The 25605-nt window shown below is 36.4% G+C and overlaps 1 protein-coding gene across 3 annotated transcripts in view; it reads right to left on the reverse strand.

The window, feature by feature from the left end:
- gpc6a (glypican 6a) overlaps nucleotides 1–25605 on the reverse strand; it is a 225220-nt gene that overhangs the window by 106731 nt on the left and 92884 nt on the right. For all 3 annotated transcript variants that reach the window (XM_047363179.1, XM_047363178.1, XM_047363177.1), the window contains exon 4: nucleotides 18170–18561. In XM_047363179.1, coding sequence (XP_047219135.1) covers nucleotides 18170–18561 — 392 coding nt within the window. The remainder of the gene's footprint in view (nucleotides 1–18169; nucleotides 18562–25605) is intronic.

Genomic DNA, 25605 nt, shown 5'->3' on the forward strand with positions numbered 1-25605 from the left:
AATTTTCAGATTTTGGTGTGTAAAAATGAGGGTATGCTAAAATCCAACACCAGCTATCAAAATCGTGTATGGCTGTGCACAAGTTTAAATTATTATGGACGTGGTGCAGCAGAATGCAGGACAATATAATTAAGTAAGTTATTTTGTTTAATGAATGACTTTGGAGATTACATAGAATGCTTGGAAATAAAAAATAAAATAAAAATTGGCTTGTAAAATAAGACATTTTTTAAAACTGTGACTGAACTCAGGATTTCTCAGGAGGATGGCTGTTGTACTTTTGAACTGTGTGTTTGATAAACTATTGACCATTTCACAGAACATTAAATAGCCCCTCGCAAGATCATGGCCAGCATCTAAGGAGAATTAAACAGTCTGCACTTCATCTCTCTTGTGTGTAATTGTGCACACGAGCCGAGGGTTTTCTAAATCGAACAGATTGATCAGTGGCTATTATGTTGATTTTCTCTCCCAAGGTAAGTCATAATAGAGTTATGCCAAAATATAAAACCCTATTTATATCAGGAAACCCTGATGCTCCAAGTGCTCTTCAAATTGGAATATCTGGACAGCTATAAACTTTCACCAGGAAAGGAAAGTAAACATTAAGAGACAGGCCACTTTGCAGTGCTGCATCAGGTTTCCAAAGTAGAAAATGGGTGTGCCTTGGACAAACTGGAGGAATGTGAGATAAAGTGTGTGACATCATTTGGATCTGTACATTCGGGCTCAGTTTATTGCTTTGTGGCTTAATGCACCGATATGGATCTGAAGGCTCTCATAGACATAAGACGTAATCCAGCACATCATAAATCTGACTGTTAAATACTTATTTTTTGCAAGTATGCCATTAAAACAAGATATTACACAACATTTCCAGAGACTATATTTAGGTGAAAAGCTTTGTTTCAGGTTTTCTGTTTGTCTTAGTGTACCAACAATCCTCAACTGTGGTGCTGTCACATCAACATCAGAAAAAAATCTCTAAATTTTGCTTTTGTCTTTTGCACAGTCATGTCACAGATTCTGTTGGGGAGGCAACTGAAACTATGAATTATTAGGGATCTTAATAATTTATGATTGAATCTAGCTGCCACCTTTATCAACACCTGCTTCTTGGACACACGGTGTCATGAGTCAGAGATGGAAGTTGCCCTTTCATAATTTTTATTCCCAGATATAAACCAGTTTTTGATAAATTAGGGTCTAATTTAATAACTATCATATCCGTATTGATGGAATAATGCATAATGCAAATTTGCAGAGGGAAAAGGCAGATAATAAATTCCAAAATCATAGTCATACTCAAACACAGGGCAGTGGATGCAATGCACGTCACCTGACATAATACACAGTCAGTATATTTTGACTAAGCATGCCCCTTTCAGTGCTTCTCTGCGAACCTTGGTGTGCCTCAGCTCAGCATCTTAAATGTAAGACGCAGCCTGGACAATTCCTGAGAGGCCACACTAAAATCCGCTGCTGTCAAATCAATGAATGTCTGAGACTGACAGATTAATCCACATGTGAGCAGCTGTTCCTCAATAAAATAACACAGTGGTTTTTGGCAGGCCCCTGTGACCCCCACCAGTCAACTCAAGTGTGTATTTGCACGGGTTCAGGGACAGCCCGTTGATCTACCCTGGCATGCACCTTGTTATGTAGTGGGTCTGGAGCATGGGTTGGGACTGTTTCTTTAATTCAGCAAGACAAGTGCAAACACATTAAAAGCCAAACACACGCTGTACTATGACTAGGCACCAGAAGCCTGCCATCTTCTCTGGTGGGTCACAGGACTGTCATATACTGTATTGTTATCCATCTTCTGTGGTGTCTCCTGGACTAAAAGCGTAGCACTCACCCTATGTTCATCTGACTCTAAAGGTCTGCAGCCCAGCCTGAATGTCAGCGGCAAGCACGTCTCTCATGGTTGCCAAGAGAAATCAGGACAAATGTCACAACACCAGCACTGACAGCTTCTTCTAAGTGGTTGTTAAATAAAGATGTGCCATACACTTTAAATCAAGGTGCAAAAAAATAATTCATCAGAGTGGAGTAGGAGGTTTCAGTCAGGTGATCTGACATATTTTCACAAGTGGATAAGTCAAATGGGAAATAAATACTTTCATGTTATATTTTCCTCAATTTCAGACAATTTCCTCTCTTTTTTTCTCTGGTTCAAAATGTCCTCCCACTCAGTATCAAGCTGAGTGAATCTGTAACTTTCTGAGTTTTCGGTTTGAAACTGACTCTAGCAAATACCATATATTGGAGTATGGAGCACATTTTGTCTTTTATTATCATTTCATATTATTTTCTTCAATTCCAGACCACATGCTGTCTTTCATTTTTCCAGAACATCCTGCAGTTCACCACAGATCAAAATCTTTTAATTAAAAAGGACATCTTTGGCGCAGCACATTTCCCGATGACGTGCCAACCTTTTTGAGCCAGTTGCCATCTGCCATCACAGCAATGTGGCTGAGGCCTTATCCCCTGCAAGCTGTGTGAGCTGTGAGCCAATGAGAGGGAAGTAGGCAGTCAAAGAAAGAAAGAAAGAAAGAAAGACAGAAAGAAAGAAAGAAAGAAAGAAAGAAAGAAAAGGAAGAAAGAAAGAAAGAAAGATTTTGATTCAATAACACATTTATTTTTCAAAGAATATTCAGTAAAACGCCAACATTTTCATTCTTCAGTAAAACACCAACGTTTTCACAATCACATAAACACAAAGTTAAAAATTAACTGTCCATCAACCACAGAACACACAATATTGTTATAACACCACTGAGAGAAAAACTCAGTCAAATTATTCATCATTGAAAAAAATAAAAACTCTGCTTTAACTCTATATTTAACCATCAAAGTCAACATTGTGTCAACTTTTTCCTCTGGAACATTGTTCATCTTATTTCTTCTACTAATATAAATTGAAAATTGTGCTTGTCCTATCAAAAAATTTAACAGTTTCCACTTGATAGCTTCTTTTTTTGTATAGCCTACACCAAAAATAAAACCACTTTAGACCAATTAACTCCACATTTTTTAAACACATTTTTCAACAAATTAAACAAAGGCGCAAGTCGCTCACATTCAAGAAACATGAAGAATAGTTTCTATTTCTTGACAAAAAGGACATAGTTCCGTTGCATCTTTTTTAATCTTAGACACAAAACTATTAACACTCACTGCCCCATGTAAAATCCTCCACTGTAGATCACCTACCCTTTTACTCAGGGGTGGTATATAAAAGACCCTCCATACAGGCTTCTGATTTTCTTCAACTCTTAATCTCTCCCTCCAAACAGTATCAGTCCTTCCATTCAACTGTCTTTTATTCAACCCTTTAACAGACATTTTATACAATAATTTTCCAGTTAACATATAAAAATCAAAATCTTTTTGAGTGTTCAAAAAAGGACCCATCACTTCTGTAAAATCAATATTTAATCCTATTTCTGGAAAAGGATCTGTAGTATCAGGAATTTCTTTCCCATTAAAATAATCTATCAACATCTGCTTTTCATCCAATGTTAAATTTGCAGCCCAGACGTCTAAGACTGTCCGCATGATACGAACTGATTTTAACCCAATCAAAGAAGCTGTTGCCTCTGTATTTTGAAATCTTGGTCCAGCCACCTCCACAATTTGTCTCAATTTCAGAACTTTTTTTTTTCAAGCAATCTTCTTGTCAACCCAACTCCAGCTCCATCCTGTATATCCAACCGTGCTCTGAAAATTAAAGGTTCTTCTAGAAGCCAGAAAACATCCTCCTCCCTTCCCAACAGATATTTCTGAATAAACTGTAATCTAAAAGCTGCAGTTCTGCTCTCTAGATGAACCAATCCCTGTCCACCTTCCACTTTAGGCAAGAAGAGCACAGCCTGGAATATCCAATGTTTATTATCCCAAAAAAAATTAATCATACAAGATTGAATCCTTTGGAGTAGGTCAGAAGGTGGCTCCAAACATGCTAACTTATGCCACAATAAAGAAGCAACTAGATTATTTATAACAAGCACTCTTCCTCTGTAAGACATTTGCGGCAACAACCATTTCCACTTTCCTAACCTTCCTTCCACTTTCTCAAACATTCCTTCCCAGTTCTTTTTTTCTGTGTCCTCATCCCCCAAGTATACCCCGAGATATTTCAAACCTCCTCTTTTCCATTTTAAACCTCCAGGGAGTTTAAGAAGCCCTGTAAGCCAACCTCCCATGGCTAGAGCCTCACTCTTAGCCCAGTTAACACGTGCAGCTGAAAATTTACAAAATAAATCAACAATTTTCCCCAACTTAGTCACTTCTTCCTGACTTTTTACAATAACAATGACATCATCAGCATATGCAGATAAAATAAATGACACATCAAACCCCAGTAAAGTTAAACCATCAATATGTGATCTAATATTCTTTAACATTGGTTCAATTGAAAGAGCATACAACATTCCAGACAAAGAACAACCTTGTCGAACACCTCTTGTAACCTTGAAAGGTTTACACAAGCAGCCATTAACTTTCAATACACACTCAATGTTTTCATACAGAACCATAATCTTGGCAATAAATTCAGGGCCGAGACCAAACCGAGACCAAGTCCAAAACCTTCCAGAGGTAACGGTGCTCAACCCTGTCAAAAGCATTTTCCTGGTCCAAAGAAATCAAACCAGCATTACAACCAAATGAACCAGAGACCTCCAAAAAATCTCTAATAAGTGATATATTATCAAGCATAGACCTGCCAGGCACACAGTAAGTTTGTGTTCGATGGACAATCTGATCAATCACCCTTTTCAATCTGTTTGCCAGCACTTTTGACAACAGTTTGTAGTCTGTACACAACAGAGAGACTGGTCGCCAGTTTTTAATGTCCTGAAGATCACCTTTCTTTGGTAGCAATGTGAGAACTGCTCTCCTGCAGCTCTGAGGAAGAAGTCCTTCAGCAAAGCTCTCCTCAAAAACCTCCATGATGTCGATGCAGAGGTCCGACCAGAAAGCCCTGTAAAATTCACTTGGAAGTCCATCAACGCCAGGTGCTTTCCCTCCTTCCATACTTTGCAGTGTAGCATGAACCTCATCCAGAGCTAAAGGCTCTCCCAACTCCTTGGTGAACTCCACAGAAACTCTCAGAAGACCACTGCAGAAATGATCAAAACGTTCTTCATCCTCAGCATATTCAGAGCTATATAGATCAGCATAAAATTCTGCTGCTCTCCGCCTGATGTCCCCACCTTCATTCAAAAGTACCTCGGCAGCCGATTTTAAACCATGCAAGAACTTGCTCTGTCCTTTTTTTTTTTTCAATGAGAAGAAAAACTTTGTACATCAAAACAACCTTCTGGAATCTACACCGTGTCCTTGAGCCCAGCAAATCAGCCAAAGCAACTTTTTTGGACTTGAGGTTTTCTAAACAACCTCGATCTCCTGTGGATTGTGCAGAAACCTGCAGCTCCACTATTTCAGTCTCCAGGTCTCTTATAGATTTGGTTAAATCAGATGAAACATTGACAGTGTACTGTTGACAGAATTCTTGAATTTCAGTTTTACCACGATCCCACCACTGCCTTATAGATATAAACTCCTCTTTTCTAGATCTGTGAATTCTCCAGAAAAAACTAAATGCCTTCTTAAAATTAACATCTAATAATAGTGTTAAAATGCCAATAAGCAGACATGTTTAAGATTGGCAATAAAAACATTACAAGAAACCAAAGCATGGTCAGAAAAACTAACAGGATGAATATTACACTCTTGGAAAATACCAAGATTATGTCTAAAACTGTATATTCTATCTAACCTAGCTGCAGAAAAAGAATTACCTGTCCTCCTGGCCCATATATATTGTCTTTCTTGAATTTGTAATTCTCTCCATACATCAGCTAATGAAAATGCATCTATTAAGTGCTTTAAGCAACTTTTTGAAGCTGGATGAGGTTCAAAATGATTCCTATCCAATTTATCATTTTCTGTACAGTTAAAATCCCCACCCAAAAAAAGAAAACTTTCAGCATCACATTTGCATAAAACATCTTCGAGTTTATGTAAGAAAAGAACCCTCTCCCATCCTGTATTTGGAGCATATACATTAACAAATACAATATTAAAACACTCATACTTTGCTTTCACCACCATTAGTCTACCTTTTACCACCTCCTCAACCTCACATGACTCTGGTAAAAAAATATTTTGAAAAAAGAAGTGCTACTCCACCGCTGGTTTGATTTAAATGACTCAAAATAACTTCACCCTCCCATTCTCTCCTCCAGTCTATTTCATTTAAATAATCACTGTGTGTTTCTTGAATCATCAACACATTCAGATGTTTTAGATTCATTAATTCAAACACACTGATTCTCTTCCTCACATCTCTGGCTCCATTCAGATTTAAGGTGGAAACTCTGAAGTGGCTCATTCCCAAAGATGTAAGGATTAACACACAAAACAAAAGACAAAAAACTATCAATCCTCAGACTCCTCACCATTATTAAGTTCTTGTTTAAGTTTTCCAATCAGTTTTTTTAACCGGTAAACTTCTTTGTCAGTATAGTCCCCTTTTCTTTTATTATTCAACTGAGATCTCACATACAGAAGAAAAAGTTTCTTGTCAGAAAAAAAATCTTCTACTTTAACATTTTTCATATTCTTTGTAACATTCAAAAAACGTTTAACATTTTGTACATCATAACCTTTCCTCTGTTCACTGGGCACAAAAGATTTACAGGATGAACTGGCCAAACTATCTTCATTCCAACGTTCATCTTCCCCTTCTTCATCCATATTACTTTCTAATTCCAGACACTTTCCTGAATTTTCCAATTCTGTCATTTCTGACTTCATTTTCAGTTTGAGAGTTAATAACACACTCAGTTTTTTTCCTTTTTGCAGAAAACTCAATTTCATCTTCCTCCAGTATTTGACTGTTTCCCATATCCTCTACATCGTCTGTGTTCGTTTTCTTTTGTTGAGACTTTAGTAAACACTGACTCTGCTCTTCCACAAAGTTATCCTCTTGATTTCCCTGCGAAGCTAACACCGTCTGACTGTGAATCTGCACAACTTGTTCTTCTTCCTCTCCCTCAAAACTATTTTCATTTACTTGTTTTTCTGTCTGAGCGGGATTCTCAGACATTGTTCCATCTGTTTCATTTGTCTCTGGTCTCTCTGCATCTTTGTCTTCAGTTTGTTTCGGCGTCTTTTCGCCTCCCTCATCTCCCCTTTGCTCCGCATTATTATTGGGAAGATTTTTTCCGGGACATACTCGAACTAAATGACCAACTTCCCCGCAACCAAAACACACCAAAGTGCCCGAAGTCACATAAATGGCATAATCAAATTCCTCCACTCGCACATTGAACACTAAATTAAGGTCTTCATTCTTTTTATTCAGAATCATAAGGACCTGTCTTTTATGTGAAACAACATGCTTTAACAGCGGTGACTTGCAACCCGAAGGCAGCTTTCTGATCGGGGAAATCATTTTCCCGTGCCGTGACAATTCTCTCACCAGCAGTTCATCAGTGATGAACGGAGGAATATTTGCAATTAGCAAATACTCTTTTATTTGAAACTGACAAAAACACATCATTTAAAACAATACCCTTTTCAATTACTTTGTTTGCCTTCTCCACACTATCAACAAAAATAACCACTGCACTGTTCATCCGAGCAGAAGATTTAATGCTGCTACAACCAACAACTTCTCCCACCGCCAAACTACACTCCTCCACTGTAGTGCTGGGACAACTAGGTATGATTTTAAAACCATGTTGCCTCGTAAGCTTTGTAAACTCCATTCCCGGCGTTTTGCAAACAACTAGCAAAACGCCGGTTCCTACTTACTGAAAAATAATCAGTAACTCTTAAATCAACTTCACCAACACAATTCAATCAAAGACAAATACTCAAAAAGACGCATTAAAGATAGAAAAAGCACAGTTAGAAGTTCTCAATCTCTCAGTCCACTCACCACACGCTCCACCACCAACACCCAGCATGCAGCGAGAAAGAGAGAAAGAAAGAAAAAGAGAAAGAAAGAAAGAAAGAAAGAGTGTGAGCAGGTCCCAAGTCCTGCTAGGCTCTAAAATGTCTTGGTAGACAGCAGAGTTAAGTTTGGATGACAGTTGACACTACAAACCACAGTGGACCCACACCTGCAGATGACATGGGTCTCCAAATCATCACCGATTGTGGAAATTTCACACTGGACCTAAAGCAAGTATGATTCTGTGGCTCTCTACTTTTCTTCCAGACTCAGGGACCTTGATTCTCAAATGAAATGCAGATTTTGCTTTGATCTTTACTTTTACCTAAAAAGGGGATTTCAGAAGACTGAGAAGACAATTTTTACTTCAGGCCAGATAAGATGCTTCTGATGCTGTCTTTGGTTCTAGAGTATCTCAACAGAAGGACCAGAGGATCTAGCTAATGTCCTTAATACTTCTGTGTGCCGTGGCTCTTAAAGCATTGACTCCAATCACATTCCACAGGTTAGGAATCTTTCCTAAACTCTTGGAGCAGGGCAAAGCTCCATAATCCTCTCAAGGCAATGGATATCTCTGTTGTTTGTGCACCTTTTTGTACCAAGCTTGTTCCGTTCACTCATTTGCATGAATATGGGTACTGCACTCTGTACTCAGGCTTACCTTCTTGTGGAGGGTGTTGGACAAGTGTCATGAAAAACCCTTTTTTAATAGCCAGATGTATTACTTTAATTAAATGTAGGGTTTACCATTAGCTGTAAGCCATGATAATCACAAAAGATATAAACATACATATATACATTACAGGGGAGTGGTAGCCCAGTGATTAGAGCAGAGTCTTTGCGCTCTGGGTAGGCTGAGAGTACCCTGGATCCAATCCCACAGACTGCCAGTCTGTATCCATGAGCAAGACCCTTAGCCCCAAAATACTCCCCAGGGACTGCAACCACCCTCAATTCCCTAAGGGCTGAGTAAAATGCAAGGGACAAGTTTCCTTGAAATCTACCATTGGAATGACAACTAAAGGTATTATTATTCATATCTATATTGCATTACTTTTCTATAATATTTGCTGAGGTGCACCTGTAAATTATTATAGTTATAATGTGTTTGTAAAGACTGTTGACACCAGGGAATACTGATAAAATGAAAGAGTTTGTCTATCAAGAGCATTTTAGGAATCACATTGTTAGTGAAGTTTACTGCACTGTGCAGGGCTTACTTCCTATACCAGTCATTGAAAAAGAGCTGAGGAAGATATGTGTGCACATCCTGCTCCGTCTGCTTCTGCAGTCAGTGAACAGAACACAATGATGATTTCACTGCTGCTAGGAAGCAGGGGTTGAGTAGGCCAATATTTGTTTGCAGTGTTGCTGGGGGTGTATCAAAGCGTACCACTCATTTAATGTGATTCAAGCACAGTGTGCAACTCAAAAAGATACCTGTTGAAGCTGCCAGTCAAGCAAAAAATGAAATATTTGTTTCCATACAAAAGCCATCAAAAAGCAACTGCGAAGCTTCTCATAGTTCCTGTAAAATTCTTATAAACTGCAGTGGGAAGGCAGATGTCTACAGAAAAGGAAAACAAGTCAAATGCCTGCAGAGTAAATTGTGTTCCACTCAAAAAAGTGAACCAGGACAGTTGTCCACTTTATGTAAACAGTTCATGTCCAGTTAACACATAAAAATGTCAGTCAGTCAGTCATTTTCTACCGCTTATTCCATAGTGGGTCGCGGGGGAGCTGGTGCTTATCTCCAGCAGTCTATGGGCGAGAGGCAGGGTACACCCTGGACAGGTCGCCAGTCCATCGCAGGGCAACACACAAACAACCAAGCACAAACTCATTCATACACCTGTGGGCAATTTAGAGTGACCAATTAACCTAACTGTCATGTCTTTGGACTGTGGGAGGAAGCCGGAGTACCCGGTGAGAACCCACGCATGCACGGGGAGAACATGCAAACTCCATACAGAAAGACCCCCAGCCGGGAATCGAACCCAGGACCTTCTTGCTGCAAGGCAACAGTGCTACATAAAAATGTGTTTGTTGGATTAAATTGGTTTATTCTAGTAAACATAACATCATAAGGTAAGATTAAATCCTAATTGTTGGCTTCAACTAACAAAATACAATTATGTGGAACATGTTTCATAAATCTTTATGAGTAAATTAATGTATTCATGAGTTTAGCTCACATTTCTGAACTGGACAATGACATTTTTTAAGCAGCATTAAGAAAATGCACCTCGATACGACATTTAACAGCATACAGTAAATTAAAGATTTACAATGGTTTGTAGGTGCAAATTTAGGTTATTTCATAGAGAATAAGTCATAACATTTTCCCTCAAAGCCAATGCTGAGTGTCTGCTGAGTGCTGTGTGCACATGCAGGCAGCAGAGATGCAGTTTAGCTGTGTGAGGACCTATTTTGGTAAATACCTAAATCGATATTAACTGAGGTCATACATTTTAACTCTTAAAACTATCATGTTTAACTGAGTAGTTTCTTGCAGATAGATTTTATTTCTCTTGTTTATGGGCGGGACATGGACAAAATGAGTTGAGAAGCTGCAGCTTTGAACTCTTCTCTCCGACGACCCTGTAGATAAGTGGGCAAAAAATCAACACAGATATGTTCAAATTAAATACTTGAATGTTTTGTCTGCTAGTGTGAGAAACATCATGGTGGACTGACTTCCTTAGGACCAAAATTATGTACAGGCAACTGGAATTTATTTAGATTTTATGAGTAAGTGTGTTTATCCCCTGGTCAAATAAAATTTGTTGTATTCATCTGTTCAGTGTTAGTTAAAACTAACAGTTAAAACAAATAAAAGTGACCGCAGTTACAAATGTTTAGACTACAACTGTAACTGCGGTGACCTTTATTTTTTTTTAAACTGGAGCACTTTTCAGTCAATATATCAGCTTTTATTTTTGTTGATAAATGTAATAAAATATGTGAATGAGACCAGCTATTTTGAGAATTCAGTCATTATAAAATAAAGTTTATGTGAGCAAAGAAAACAGGAGAGAATAAGGATGCTAGGCGATAGCAAAATCAATAAGCTAAGTGTAAATGTAAGGGATGTCCTGACTTATTTTCTTAATTGTATTTAAGACAAAATATAATAATAATTTAAAAAAATTGTTAAAACTGTGAACGTAGTTCAAAATATTTAAGTGATGAACTGTGAACATGAATCAGTGCATTTTTATAGTTGGCTGAACTGAATTCACAAATAGTTGTTGTTAAAGCTGAACTGGCACAACACTCGGTATACAACACCAGTGGTTTACTGTCAGATATTTAGTAGCAAGAAAATTTCATGACTAGACTAGACGGTGGGATCCTATCATGGTACCACACTGGAGTGAACCGAGCTCCTGAGAGTGACCAATTCTTTCACAAGTGATTGTGGAAGCTGTCTGCATCTCTAGGCGCAGGATTTAATACACATGTGCCTATGGATACAATGGAACACCTTTGGCAATATAGTGTATGTACAATGCAATTCACAAACAGTAGTGATTCATTAAATCAATCAAAGTGAAACAAATACATATTTAATTTAAAAGTTTACCTAAAATTTAGTTTAAGAGTGGATTGCTATAATTAAAAAATGAAGCACAAACACATGCACATTACTGTACGCGCTACAATCCTAGCAATTGTTTCATAAAAAGCAACAGGAAACATCAACGAGAACGGTGGAAACCACACAAACTTGATGATGATGTCTCTCACGTGTCAACAAAGTGATCTGTCAACACAACATGCATAGGTAAATGTGTAAAAATTAGAAATTGCCTTGAAGCTTAATCTGAAATTGTCTGACAGTTTGTGCTTGAAATGAGTGTATAATGAGATCAACGTTGCACCATAAGCTGTCAGGGAAAACAAATCCCTCTGTGCAAAATATTCCTCTCGCCTCCATCATCATGACTAAACATGCACAAAAGACTAGGCTGGCTTCCCATGTGTATGGAGAGTGAGTGATAAGTGTTCTAAATGCCTGAACTTTAAATCGTTCAAATGGTCCAAATCCCTGCAATCTACTCTGAGCAGGTCCTAATGTGGCTGGACTGTGTTTTAAGTACATGCAGGATAAAACTCTTAATGGTCATCATAAACTGTAAGCCAGAGAGATTCTCCTCTTAATCCAGGATCGAGGTTCAGGAAACTGTTCAGTGCAAGATGAGTGAAATCTCATTTTGTGGAGGGATATCTCTCCTATTTTGGCTTTAATGTGTGCAGAGCTGTCTACTAGCACTAATTATGCATCGCTCATCATTGTCAGTGCATCGTTCTGCCCCAAAGTAATGTGAAAAATTGAAACGACAGATGGTTAAAAGCAGCCATTTCATGGTAGAAAACCGAACATTTTGAGTTGTATCGTAGTGAAGAACTCAGATACTTGGAATTGAACCTTAACAATGGCTTTTTAGGTTCAAACAAATTGGGTGATGTGATGTGTGCAACAGATCACATCAGTACATATACTGTATGTCAGATAGAAGCAAATACAGCCTGCCTTTTTGTAGTCTGTTCTTCATTTCCGGTGTCTTGGGGTAACGGTAATTTCACTCTCAACTTTTAGAATAAAATCAAAAGTAAATGTAAATTATTCAAATTTAATTAGAATACCATAGCTATGCTTTCTGATATTACATTTAGAAAAAGTTAATTTAGGACTGAAAAATCATTTTAATGTATAAAATATTGAATGCTAAAAACATCCCATCAACCTTCCATGATGATAAATACTCTGAAAAAGTAATTTAAGTAAAAGTAAATGACGGTATGTGTCACCTCCACATAAAAGCAACAAGGCAATATTTCTCCACTGTCTTGGTAAACTGGGCGATGAGTTCCTTCTCATGTAAGTCAGTAAGTAAGTCAAAGTTATTTATATAGCACCTTTAACAGATCAAAAACCACAAAGTGGTTTACAATAAATACAAGCATAAAAAACACAGTTGATAAAAACATAAAAGAAAACATCAAAAAACATACATGTAATATCATACATCATAAAAGTAGTTAAAAGCCATTCTGAATAAATGAGTCTCTAACTGCTTCTTGTAAGAATCAAGAGAAATAAGAGAGAGGCAGAGTATTCAACAATCTGGAGGCCAGCTCTAGGACTTATCCTCTCTGGTCTTAAAATGTGTTCATGGGACCATTAACAGCCTTTGAATGGAATATCTCAGTGGCAGTAATTAAAAGATTTACTTCCACTTTCTTTTGCAAATACATGTCAATGGTGTTCTTTTACATAACAGTGAGCTAACTAGCACCTAAACCTTGAAAGCTTTTAAACCCAAAAACAATAAAACAGACTCAAAGAGTCAAGATTCTGAAGCTTATTTTGAAGCCTACTAACACTTCTGGTAAACATGCATAAAAGCTTAAAACAAATTAATTTCAGCATATTCCAACACTAAATGAAAGAACAAAAATTCAGCCATTAATTTTAGTACATTCATTCAGTTTAGTAGCAAAGGCTACATTTTCATTTAAATAATAATGCTATCTGAAAGAGTCAATAATGACAATCACAGGTTCTCAGGGCCTTATGACAAAAAAAATGGGCCCATAGCATCACAGACCCTTCACCCTACTTCATAGTGGGTATGAGGTGCTTTTTTTCAATTTATTCATCCTATGTTTTCCACCCAGGAGCATTTATTTTGCAGAAAGGATAAATCTTAGTCTCATCTAACCAGCGCACAGTTTCAGTTGTAACCCCAGTCACATTTAGATCACTCTACAGGTTTACATATGGGCTGGAGGCACAGAAAATACTTTTTTCTGGCATACCTCACAAACAACTGATCAATATCTAAATGCCATTTAACTGTGGTTACAAATATGTTATGACCCCAAGATGCCTCTAACAGTAAGCTTCGGAGATTTTTTATTTTTACCTCCCTTACCATCCTTATTGTGCTTGTTGTCAAGATAAACATGAGTCTGTATGTAGTCCTGTTTCACAGTTACAGTTGATTTAAACATTGTAATTATGGCTTTGACAGCAGGTATGGACACATTTAAGGGAGTAACTATTTTCATTCAGAAATTTCCTGAGGAAGATAAATACTTATCTGCCTTACCTAAAATGTTTGTGTTGTCTTTCCAATTTTGAATGGACCTTTGTGTAGCATTATATTTGCACTATGGGAAGTTTCTGGACACTGATGAACTTAAGAAACTTTGTTTTATTTTGAAAAGTACCTTGGCCAATGCAAGGCATTGTTGGAAGTTGCTATATAAATATAGTTTGATTGATTGAGAAAGTAATATTTTAATAAAAAATAATTGATTTAGTTTACATTGATTCTTAGAAGAACCAATACTTGTGAAGCCAGTTATGCCTTTAAATTACTATAGGTAACAGGGGGTTTCCTTCCCTCCACTTAATGTACTCAAATTAGAATTTTGTTTTTTCTTATTTCTTTAGTGGGATATTATGCTACTGGAGTAAAAGAATAATTTATGCAAGGCTCTTTACAGATCTTTACATTGGGGCAACTAACTGAAACGAGCTGTATAATCTATTGGGTTTGTTAGGCCTGTCATTAAAATATCACATCAACATTTATCTTTTAGACAACTTTTCATACAAAAGCTTATGAAAAAATTTATTTGTCAGAGTATATAAGCCAATATAGCATGTTTGCATAATTTTAAATAGGTTTTATAGTAATCACACCCTGACATTACTGCTTACTTAAGTGATGTAATCCTGTAATGTAAAGAATTAAACAAGCCAACGCTCTAAATGTTGTCAGTTAATCTACTCCTTCCTATATTCATAGAGGTGGTACAGGGAATCTGTCTCTGCAACAGCAAATATTCTTATTCATTTTTCAATAGACATTGATTCATTGGTACCAGTTTATTATTTAAATACTTAAATTAAAAGCAACTACAATGCAATGAATAAGAAAGATTATTTCAATTATGTGTATAGGAGTGATGTAATTTACTCCCTACAATCCAACATAATGTGTAATCAAATTAACTACTGTATAATAATAGTTTCCATAAGTCTATGAAACACAGCAAAATATTATTGCCTTTAAATCGAAATTTGAAATACTTTACTGGTCTTTCAACCAAGAACTTTGAAATGTCATGTGCTTCACCGACAATGACAGGGCAAAGACTGGCTCTGTGGTAAGGGGGATTATTTCATATCAGCCAATTTCTCATGTTGAGTTTGCTGGATGTCCACCTGCCTGACAGTCTCCTACAGTACCACACTGCTTCCTGGCAGCACCTAATAATTGATGAAAAGGCACTTGATCCAGAATGGCAGTGGCTTTTTGTTGTAGATAGGTGGTGAGTGTGGAGGTGCCCAGTTTAATTAATTTTTTGAATTTTTATGTCATTGAAGTTGAGAGTAATACTAGTGAGACAAAAGAACATTGAAGTTGACTAAATTTGAGAGATACTTTATGGCACAGGTTTAGTAAGAATCAAAAAGCCTTTTAACTTCACATTAACAAGCCAAATAATACATCTCTAAATAGGAATGGACATTTGACGTTGTGGTGTTCAAACACAACAGCATCATAAACTGACCACTATCAAACTCAAGCCCTTTTTGTGTTTATAGGTGGCTTAAATCACATAGAAATTGGTGTACAATATGCAGTGTACGGATGATTTCTCTGTAAGGCCTGTGGAATGTTTTACTTTGTATTATGCTGGTTGTAAAATTGAGACTTTAAATGTTCATGTTTTTTATACTTTTATGCAGTCATGTGTATTAAATTCTGCTACCAAGTAATTTGGTCTCAAATTTAGTCCACTTTTTCAGCTTATAAAAAATCTGTTTGTCTTCAGCTTGAACATTTTTCCACCAACAATAAACTAAGGCTATACTCACGCAGCAGGCAAATGCGGCCAAAATCCGAAATTTTTGCCCAAATGTGACTCATATCCAACTTTTTCATTGCGGTCCGAATGGCCCAATTCCATCCTTTTCACCACCCCAAACGTTTTAATAATGCCAGTGTTACTAAATCGGGTACGAATTTGATAGCTTTCAAAGTGTCCAAGTCAGAATGGTCATGTCACATTTTATCTGACCTTTATGGCCATTGTTAATAGTTGTGCTCTCTCTCTCTTTTTTTTTATTTTTTTACCTTTTTTCATCTTCTGTGTCTCAGGCTTAATAATAACACAGAAACACCGACATCCATTATTACTTCTGTAAACAGTTTGCTGCTGTGTGACGTCTACATTCTCCATCTGCCCATGCGGGTTGCTTGGGGGTCGTGAACCGATCAGACTGAAGTCTGATGGCAGGCGCATTTAATTAGTAGTTTGAACGACCATAAAAATAAAAATAAATCCGATTTCAGCAAAAAAAATTGGAATTAAGCATCATGACCTAAGCCTAAATTCTTCACCAAATTTTGTTCATCATATTTACCTTTTTGTACTCTCACTCTTGCTTGTAGTTTTATCAATTATGCTCTTCTCCTATTTTATTCCCCCTTTTGAATTGAAATAATAGAGCCAAGAGGTAGTCAAAAATGCATCTTATCACTACTGATGATTGAAGCTTTAAAACTTAATGTTTAACTTTGCAGAAAAATACTGTTTTATGTGAGCCCTGAGTCCCTGAGGCATGGACTCTATCAGACTTCTAAAGGTGTCCTGTGGTATTTGGCAACAAGTTAGCAGTAGACTCGTTAAGTCCTGTAAGTTGCAAGGTGGAGACTCCATAGATTGGACTTGTTTGATCATCACATCCACAGATCTTCAATTAAGCTGAGATCTGGTGAATTTGGAAGCCAATTTAACATCTTAAACATGTTGATGTGATGTGTTATCTTCTTAAAAGAGACCACAGCCATCTGGGAATAGTGCTTCTGCCCAGAGTGGTCTGCAGCTGTGCAGCCCCGTGTGCAACAAGCTGCAGTGCTTTATTTTATTACTTCAGCAACTTGAATGACAGTAATTTGTTGCTGGATGATCTTCAATTAACCCTGTCACCCCTGTTCTTCATTAGTTGCAACAACTGAATACCATACAAGACCTCTAGTTTTGATTATTTTCCCACCCAGTCATCTAGCCATCACAATTTGGCCTGTTGTGAATGCTACTGATATCCTCATGCTTGTCTACTTTTCCAGCCTCTAAAACATCAAATGTGAAGATAAAATAGTCCCTTTGCTTCATGAAATATGTCACCCATTGACAGGTGCCATGATTAAAAGACTTTCAGTGATATGTTATGGTCAGTATGTTAAGGCTAATTGGTGTATATACTATTAGCAGCTGAAGACAAAATATAATTATCAAGGATTTTAAAACAATGACTATTTTGGGGAAATAAATCTCATTGGATATGCACTTTCATCTCTTTTTTACAAAGCTTTGCTCTCTGAAGGCGATTCTAGGGTTTTGTAGGGAAAATTAGGTGGAAACAATCTTACATATAGAAAATTGCCACCCACAGCTGAAGATCTAAAGCTTTCAAAAAATTTCATTTTAAACTATTGTTTAGATTAAAGCTAATTTTAAAGTACTGTGACATAAAGAGCAAAGAAGAGGGAGAAAAGTAAGTTGGGGACAGAGAGAAGAAATGGATAGTCCCACGTCTGCTCTTTGTGCTATGCAACAGTAAAAGATCATTTAAATAGTTCAGTGTCTTTGTAAAACAAGACTCTATTGTATTTTTGTTAACAACACTTACAACAGCTGAAAACAACTTCCTGCTAATTATAAAGAGCTTGTGCAATCATATTTTAACACTATCCACTTTAGCTTGTAGCATAGATGATTTTCTGTATATTTATATGGTATTTTTCTATATTAAAAGAAAACAACTACAGTACTACAAGTATTTGGGTTGACAACACTGGACTATCTTTAAGGAAGCAAAAAACAATGTATTTTTAGTTGTCCCACAGCTGGTTTTGCAGGGAATTTGCTGGATTTTAAGCGATTAAGATCAGATCTCAAGAAGCCTTTATTTAAAATTGTCCGTTTAAACCTTTATGTAGAAAACGGACTTAAGCATTAAAATATAATACAGAGCCACATGAGTGCAAACAAATTCAATCAAAAAACAATCGGAAAACATCGCAGAAGAGAACAGCATAAGATCTTCAACAGCGAAAACACCCAAAAAACGTTTAACGTAGTAATGAGATGTAAATTTTTCCTCACCTTGGCGACCCTGTTGGCAACCTCACGACCCACCATTAGTCCTTGGACAAACGTCCGTGCAGCAATGAATGCTCTGGTGACCTGAGCCTTTAGTTTCCTCGGCACATCTCCAAAGGGCTTTAGCTCATCTGTGTATTTGGTGACACACTCCAGGTAGTCGTCTGTGAAGTGATACTGGGAGTTAAGCAACTGGAACATGCGTTCCAGGAGCCTGGACCAGAAGTCATTCAACATCTCCTCCAAGTTGACGTTGCCCCCTGTGTAATAGCGCTTTAGTTCAGTGAATAGGTCCTGGAACACCTCAGAGTTCTGCATATACAGCTTCCCGTATGTCTTTGTGAACATACTGTTGAGAGATTTTTCAGAGTTGTCCAGCAGCTCCAAGAAAAACTCTAAATGGATAAAGGGTTTGGGAAAGGAGGGTAGAGACGAAAAAGGCATTTAGCTCATTAATCAGTTATTTACATTACCTGTTTATCTGACAAACTTAAAAACAGGAGCATGAGTGGAGTTCAGTAAAACTACTTTCCTTACCTATTATTTCACTTAATGGCACATTTTATGATCCTGTCTGCATCTACACTAGCAATATAAGCAGCCAAATATAGGTACTTGATTATGTGAAAGTCAGTGCAGGGCATTAATAATTTAATAGTAGAAATAATGGGCCACAAGAACCATGAATGATTAATGTAAAGGTTCTGATTGCACACTGTAACAAAATATTCATAAGTTTTGGATGCAGACACGAGTATACATTATCATCCTGGGCACCCACCATTGCTCCCAGATGCAATAGTTTTGCTTTGAAACACTTTTATTTGCCCACATAGGCTGTTAGCCAGTGAACTTATAATTGAATATTGCAAAACTGGGACTTTATTTGCTTTGAATGGCTTGAAAAAGCCCATCTGCTTTATTTGGGTTGGGTAATTTTGAGTTTGTTCAATATTGTTCGCTAAAACAGTCTTGAGAACATATTGTTGCTCCTAAAAGAGACCACTACAATCATAGACTACTATTCCCATGCAGGGTTTGTAACAGTGTTATTGTAGAGTCAAGTCGACTGAGGAAAGATTTCCAGTACAATTATATTGCTAGCTTTCTTAGTAAAGCAATATCAGGTGACAACTGGGGCTGGGTCAGATTCATGCTTTTGTCTAGTTCAGTCTTGTCTTTTGACAGGCACATTGAAATTTGTTTAAATTCACTTTAATTGTATGAGAAAGTCTTCTGTCTTTGTCACTTGTGTCAGTCTTCTTAAAATACTGTAAGAAAGATCTAATTGAAACAATGAGACTGACATAATCAATTCTGGCAAATGATATCTTAGCTCTTTCAACAAATGATTAAAATCAGTATAAGCAGCACAGGTAAACTGAAAACCAAGACTCGAGACACAACACATTTTCTTTATGATTATGTTGACCCAAGGCTTAACTGATAAAAAAAACAGCAAAAAAAGAGAAATTCATAAAGAAAAATTGTATTTGTCTGCATTTAACATTCTCATTTAACATATTTCTCAGGTGTTGCTTGTATATACAACCAAGAAAAAGTCTTTTAACAAACCTCAGCTAAACAAATGTATCCAGGTATGTTCCTATTAGTTGAACCAATGTGCCTTAGCTGTTTTTTTCTGTGGAGGGAGTTGGTGTAAATGTGACACATGTATAAAAGAAAATCAGGACCCAGGATTTCCCTGCTGTACATAACTGAAAGCATCCAACTTGCCCTAACATGTCCTCTCTCCATATTGCATGCAGGTGCAATTGACCTTGCCATCACCATGTTGTTACAGAAACGAGATTCCTCCGGCCATTTTACCTTGTTTTCCTTTTTATATCTGAAACTAATCTAGTTGTGGGCGCTTTAAACAAGTAAACAAAAAAGCAGGTCAGTAGAGGGCATCTTGAGTCTATTGTTACATCATCTCAACTAAAGGTGATGCACCGTGTGTTTTTACAGCCTTCTATCACAATCAGTATGATTCAGCAAATAACTACATTAGGTCTTCTGTTGAGCTTTAGAACAATTGCACAACCTTCACTCCTCCTTACCAGCACTACCCAGGTCCTAAAGAATTAGGCAACACCTGGTTCAAACTATAAACTTGTTTTTTAAAAGGGAATTCGGATCATTTATCCTAAATGACTTGAGACATCATTAAAACATCCGACATTAAAATGCTCAGGAGTGACAATACAATTCCAACACTAACAGAAATTTCAACATTTTCTTTCACGTCTGCCTTAGTTGCTTTCGTCCATGTGAGCACTTGCTCTCTTGAGTATTAAATCAGCCAACAAAGAGAAAAATTGAAATGAAAAAAGGGAGAATTAACAGGGGAGTTTCACTGAAGCCTGGCTAATAGGATCCTAAGCACAACGCTGTAAATGTTGGGAAGATCATAGCACATTTCTCCAAGCACAAATGTCAAACATTCCCCCACCCCTCCTTGTAAACAAACATGCTGCAAATGTTTCACGTGCCGAGCTTGCTAATATACCATCAGAGGAACTCTTTTCCTGGCTGCTTGGCTGACATTTCTTTGCTCTGTAAATAATAGGAGTCTTGACCTAAAATGTTGGTCATGTCTTGTTCAGTAAACATATTTTCCTGCATGATTAAAACCGTAAAAAAAAACACTTTAAGTTTAGGTTATTTCTTAATAATTAAAGCTGGGCCATGCTGTATTTAATTAGAACAAAATTAAACATTTCAAGTTCAATTAAGGTAAAGTGCAATTAAATAAAAGCAATCAACAATTAGCAATCATAATAAAGTTCTTCCCAAATCAAAATCCTTATAAAAACTTCATCATGCTGAACAAAAACAGAAAACATTGAAAAGTTTCCAGCATGTAATTCTGTCATGCATTTATAATGCTATGGACCCATTTGTGTCTTTAAGAAAGTGAATTAACTAACAATATGTATGGTAAAACTGGTATTCACTGTGTGCACTACCTGACTAAATGTGGGAAAAGCACAAGTGCACCAGATTGTTTGAGGAAGAGCATGTTTAAATGACCCACAGACCACCCCAAAACGAATAAGCCGAATAACACTCTGCAAGTTGTGTACACTAGAAAATACTAGAAATATTTTAGCTCTTTAACTGCTCCTGTCATGTTCAACAAAGTCCTAAACACCAAGAGTGATTGTCTAAATATCAAGGGTGAAACAAAAGTCTGAAAAAAAAACTAGATATTTTTTGCACACCATGGTTCTGCATGCTAATTTGACAAAAGACTTCCATTCACATTGCTATACAAATATAATAAAATTATTATATGAAACATTCCTTTTGATCACATTTTTATTTGTCACCTTCTCTCTTTTCTTTTAGCTGAAATGGCAGAGCATGTCCCACACCTACAACAGCAAAAGGACCATTCCCCAGTGATTCATTCTACTTTCTTTGCAGCTGAATGACCTGCTATTACACCAACATTAGTTTAAATATTAAGAGCCTGCAGGGCCTTTTTCATTCCATTTTTTCAATTAGATCTGAATCAAGGACATGTAAGCCCCTGTGTATTGGGAAGCTTCAATTCTTTCCTTGTTACCATTTAGACGGCTCTAAAGATAGACAGGGAACAAGGTGTCTGAAAACCTCATTGGCTCTACATGCTACATGTGTAATGTAACAAACTGTAAAGTACAAGGAGTTTTTTGTTACTTTATAGACAATGCAGAATTGTAGAAAACAATAAAAGTTGCACTCATCTTCTTCAATTTGTATACAGTTATATTAATAAATTAGAATATTATTGAAGGGTTGATTTCACTAACTGAGTACTCTAAGTAAAATACATTATATCAATTAATTCCACACAAACTGATGTTTTCAAGCCTTTATTTTTGTGAATTACGATGATTTTCTGCTTGCAGTTAATGAAAACAACATTTAAGGTTAGACTATTACATCAGACCAATAAAAAAATACATTTTAAATACAGAATCATGGGCTTAATATAGAATATGTATATAACCTGCATAATGGTTGTTATTTTCAAAGGGTGCTTTTAATCTGACAAACGAGCCTTGGCTGAACCCATATTCAGAACCCATATTCTAATTTATTGAATATGACTGCACATGCTATCATTCTGCAAAGACTTTTAAAGTCTTCTTCATTCTATTGACTGCTTTAACAGCCTAATCCTAAGATTATAATGCTAAAGTGGCAAAGACAACCTAATATTGAAAAGATTTCTTCTAAAATTATAAATCAGCACTAGCATTTTGAATTATTGTGGACACTCAATAATTCAAGGTTGCACCTAACTGGCACCCTTGTCTCTGCAAATGTTTGGTCATTTTCTTTTTTTCTTTTTGTTGTTTGATTTCAAGGCTTTTTACCAGGAAAACAGACAATCAGCATAGTTTCAAATAGCAGCAAAAGCTTGCCAACTCATGCACAGTAGTCCGCTTTCTATGGGCCAAAATACATATTTTGCGAGGGAATTATCATTGAGAAGTATTGACCTTGGATAACATTCAGCTGCTCAGCCTTCTGGGTGTTAATAGTTGGAAATATGTCAATACAGGGCCTAATGCTCCCTGACAATACATTAGAAATCCCCCCCTGCCCCAAAAAAATCTCCTGAGTAAATAAGGTTGTATAAATAAAAGCTGGAAAATACTGTGATTTAAAAACACTTTTAGCAACTTAGAGTCTGCGAAAGAAGAGTGTCTTTGTTAAGCTGCCTTTAAGGTCATATCATAAGAAAATGTGTGGAAAAAACCTAGCTAGCAATCCACTTCCAGTTCATTCAAACAGACAAAATGAAGAGCACATACCAGTCATGTCAGTCAAAGATTTACACAGCTTGCACAGTAAAATAGAGGCATTTTAATTTATGCAATGGCTCAACATATGTTTTATACCAAAATCAATAAAAAGCATATAATGTCAGCATACAATGAATTAAAAAAAGTTTTCTGATGTTAAAATTAGACCATGGTAAAACATAAATAAATAATTGCCCACTCTTACTTGCAAAGACAAGAGTAGACAAGGAGAGTAAATGGCAAAAAACATGTATTTGTGTATACATTAGTATACATTAAGTGCTCTAAATGCATGAGATTATGAGGACATCCCTTGTCCACAGCCCTCTTGAGGTGAATTTTCTGTCAGATTTATTTTTAAAAAGCTAGGCCTATCCAAAGTTTGCATTTTCTTCTGGTGAAGCCTGTTGTTGATTAGGTTCTATGCCTGGACTCACAGTGATTCTAAGATATAAAATCCATCTTCATCTTTAGCTTGTTAAATCATTCATAAAGACAGACAGACAGACAGACAGACTCATTGATACTGCAATGATTATTGCAATTTCTTACATTTTCCTCTAAAAAAATCAAATTCTGAAAACTTGATTTTTCATAAACATCTAAATAAGACCGAACAGTGTCAGTATGTGAATCAGAACAACAACCTTTTATTTCCATTAAATTGATATGTATTGTATTTAAATGTCTTTCTTTAAAAAAAAAAATGTTTTTCTTTCAGTTTTGTTACCACATAAATGTCACTGTACTGATCCTTCTTATCAGTTATAATCATCATGACATAAAAGGTTTCACAAAAGGAGTCTTCACGTAAGTTGTAATCATTATTGAGGTTGGACCTCGTTATTTTCCTGTTGCATAAAAAATACTCTATACACAGTGTATTTATACCCTTGAAGTATTTCTGAGCGTGAAGAATCCATCTTCTCTGGAATCTGTGCAAAGTGCTCCTTTGATATCTGTCCTAATTACTGTAAATAATTATTATGATTAATAAAGGTGACCTTTCTGTTGCACTGATAATAACACAATATCCACAAAAGAAAAAAATGCCCTCACCAATTAATTTTACTTCACCCTCTTTGAAAAGGCAGTTGTTCATTTCTTCTAGCCTAAAGCAATGGAAACTCTCATTGCAAGTATGGGTAATTAAGAGCAATTTTCAATTAATGGTCCAAGAGTCTTGAATGTCCTGCGGGTAGTTACTTTATCAAGTAAATAAAATTACATTTTATAAATAATGTGCTGGTAAATGTATGTTTTTTTAGTTTTTTTTTTAAAGAAGTCAAATAGATGTTTAGCTGTAGATACAAAAAGTAAAAGACACAGTGCTTCCCTGAAATAAATAACATGTATTAATGATTTTAAAATTATTTATCACCATTTTTAAAAATAAGTTCTGTTTTTTACTATAAATGGGGTTTAGTTTTGTACACATCTGAAATATTTTAACCAGCAATTTTACCGAGTTGAACATGAGGGAACTTGTGGACAAGTATGGTTTTAAACTGATGTGATGTTTCTAATGGCAATTTTTACAATCCAGAAAATAACAGTTTGGTTAAATGCATGTAATAAAAACCAAGGACAAAACACAGCTGTAAATGTCATAGGATACTAACAGCAGCCTCCTATCCAGGTTTATACCATCTTCTCCATCCATCTTAATGTTCTCCTAGTTTAGATTTTGTAGATAGCTTTACAGTAGTTGTTTCTTACATCAGAAGAGTCGTCTGATATTGACCCTCTGTCAACCATTACTTTTGCCGTTTGTGCAAGTGCATCACGTTTTTTATTTATTTACTTTTTTGTTTGTGATTACATAAAATACCTGCAAAAGTCTGAAAGACAGGAAGTGAACAGAGAAAGACAAGGCAAAGCTCTGAACCGAAAAGCCGCAACAAAAAGATCATTCTTTGTATATTATGCAAAATATTTATACAAAACAGAGGGCAATGAGCCAACAGCACATGAGCCAGTAAGCCAAACATATGATATCTATGAATTACAAAGTAATTATTTGGCAAACCCATCCACTTTTCAGCTATTGTGGCATTTCAGTACCTCTGTATACTGTACATTGCAAACTTAACCAGAGAATAAGCAGAGAAAGCATACTGACCTTCAGGGACTTTGTCTTTCTGAATAATTCTGAGACTGTCATTGTACATTAATATTGGAAACCTACTGGTACCATAAATCATACTTTCACTTTAAAGGTGGACCAGTATATTGTAATGTATTAATATCAAATCTCACCAGTGCTCTAAAACTGGGCTGTCATTTATATTTCAGATTTGGTCAAAAGGAGTCACATTTCATCCACTGATAGGTGTAGGCTTTTCTAGACTGTTCAACCTAGCTATTGGGTTATTTGTAAAAAAAAAAAATATACAGTATCTGTTATGATTTGGGGTTGTTTGGTTTTTGGTTTCTGGTTTTTCTTATGTTTTTCACAGTTAAGGTTTTGACTCGTTCTGTTGTTATTATTCTTCTTAGATTTTGAATCATGTTTGTGTTATTTTCCTGGTAATGCTTTAGTTGTGTCGTCTTGTTCATGTTCTGTCAATTAAGTGTATTCGGTTCACCTGTCCAAGTTAATCTGTCTCCTTGCTCCACCTGGTTTTCACTCCATAT

Source organism: Girardinichthys multiradiatus, chromosome 4 (assembly GCF_021462225.1).
Source record: "Girardinichthys multiradiatus isolate DD_20200921_A chromosome 4, DD_fGirMul_XY1, whole genome shotgun sequence".
Lineage (NCBI taxonomy): Eukaryota > Metazoa > Chordata > Actinopteri > Cyprinodontiformes > Goodeidae > Girardinichthys > Girardinichthys multiradiatus.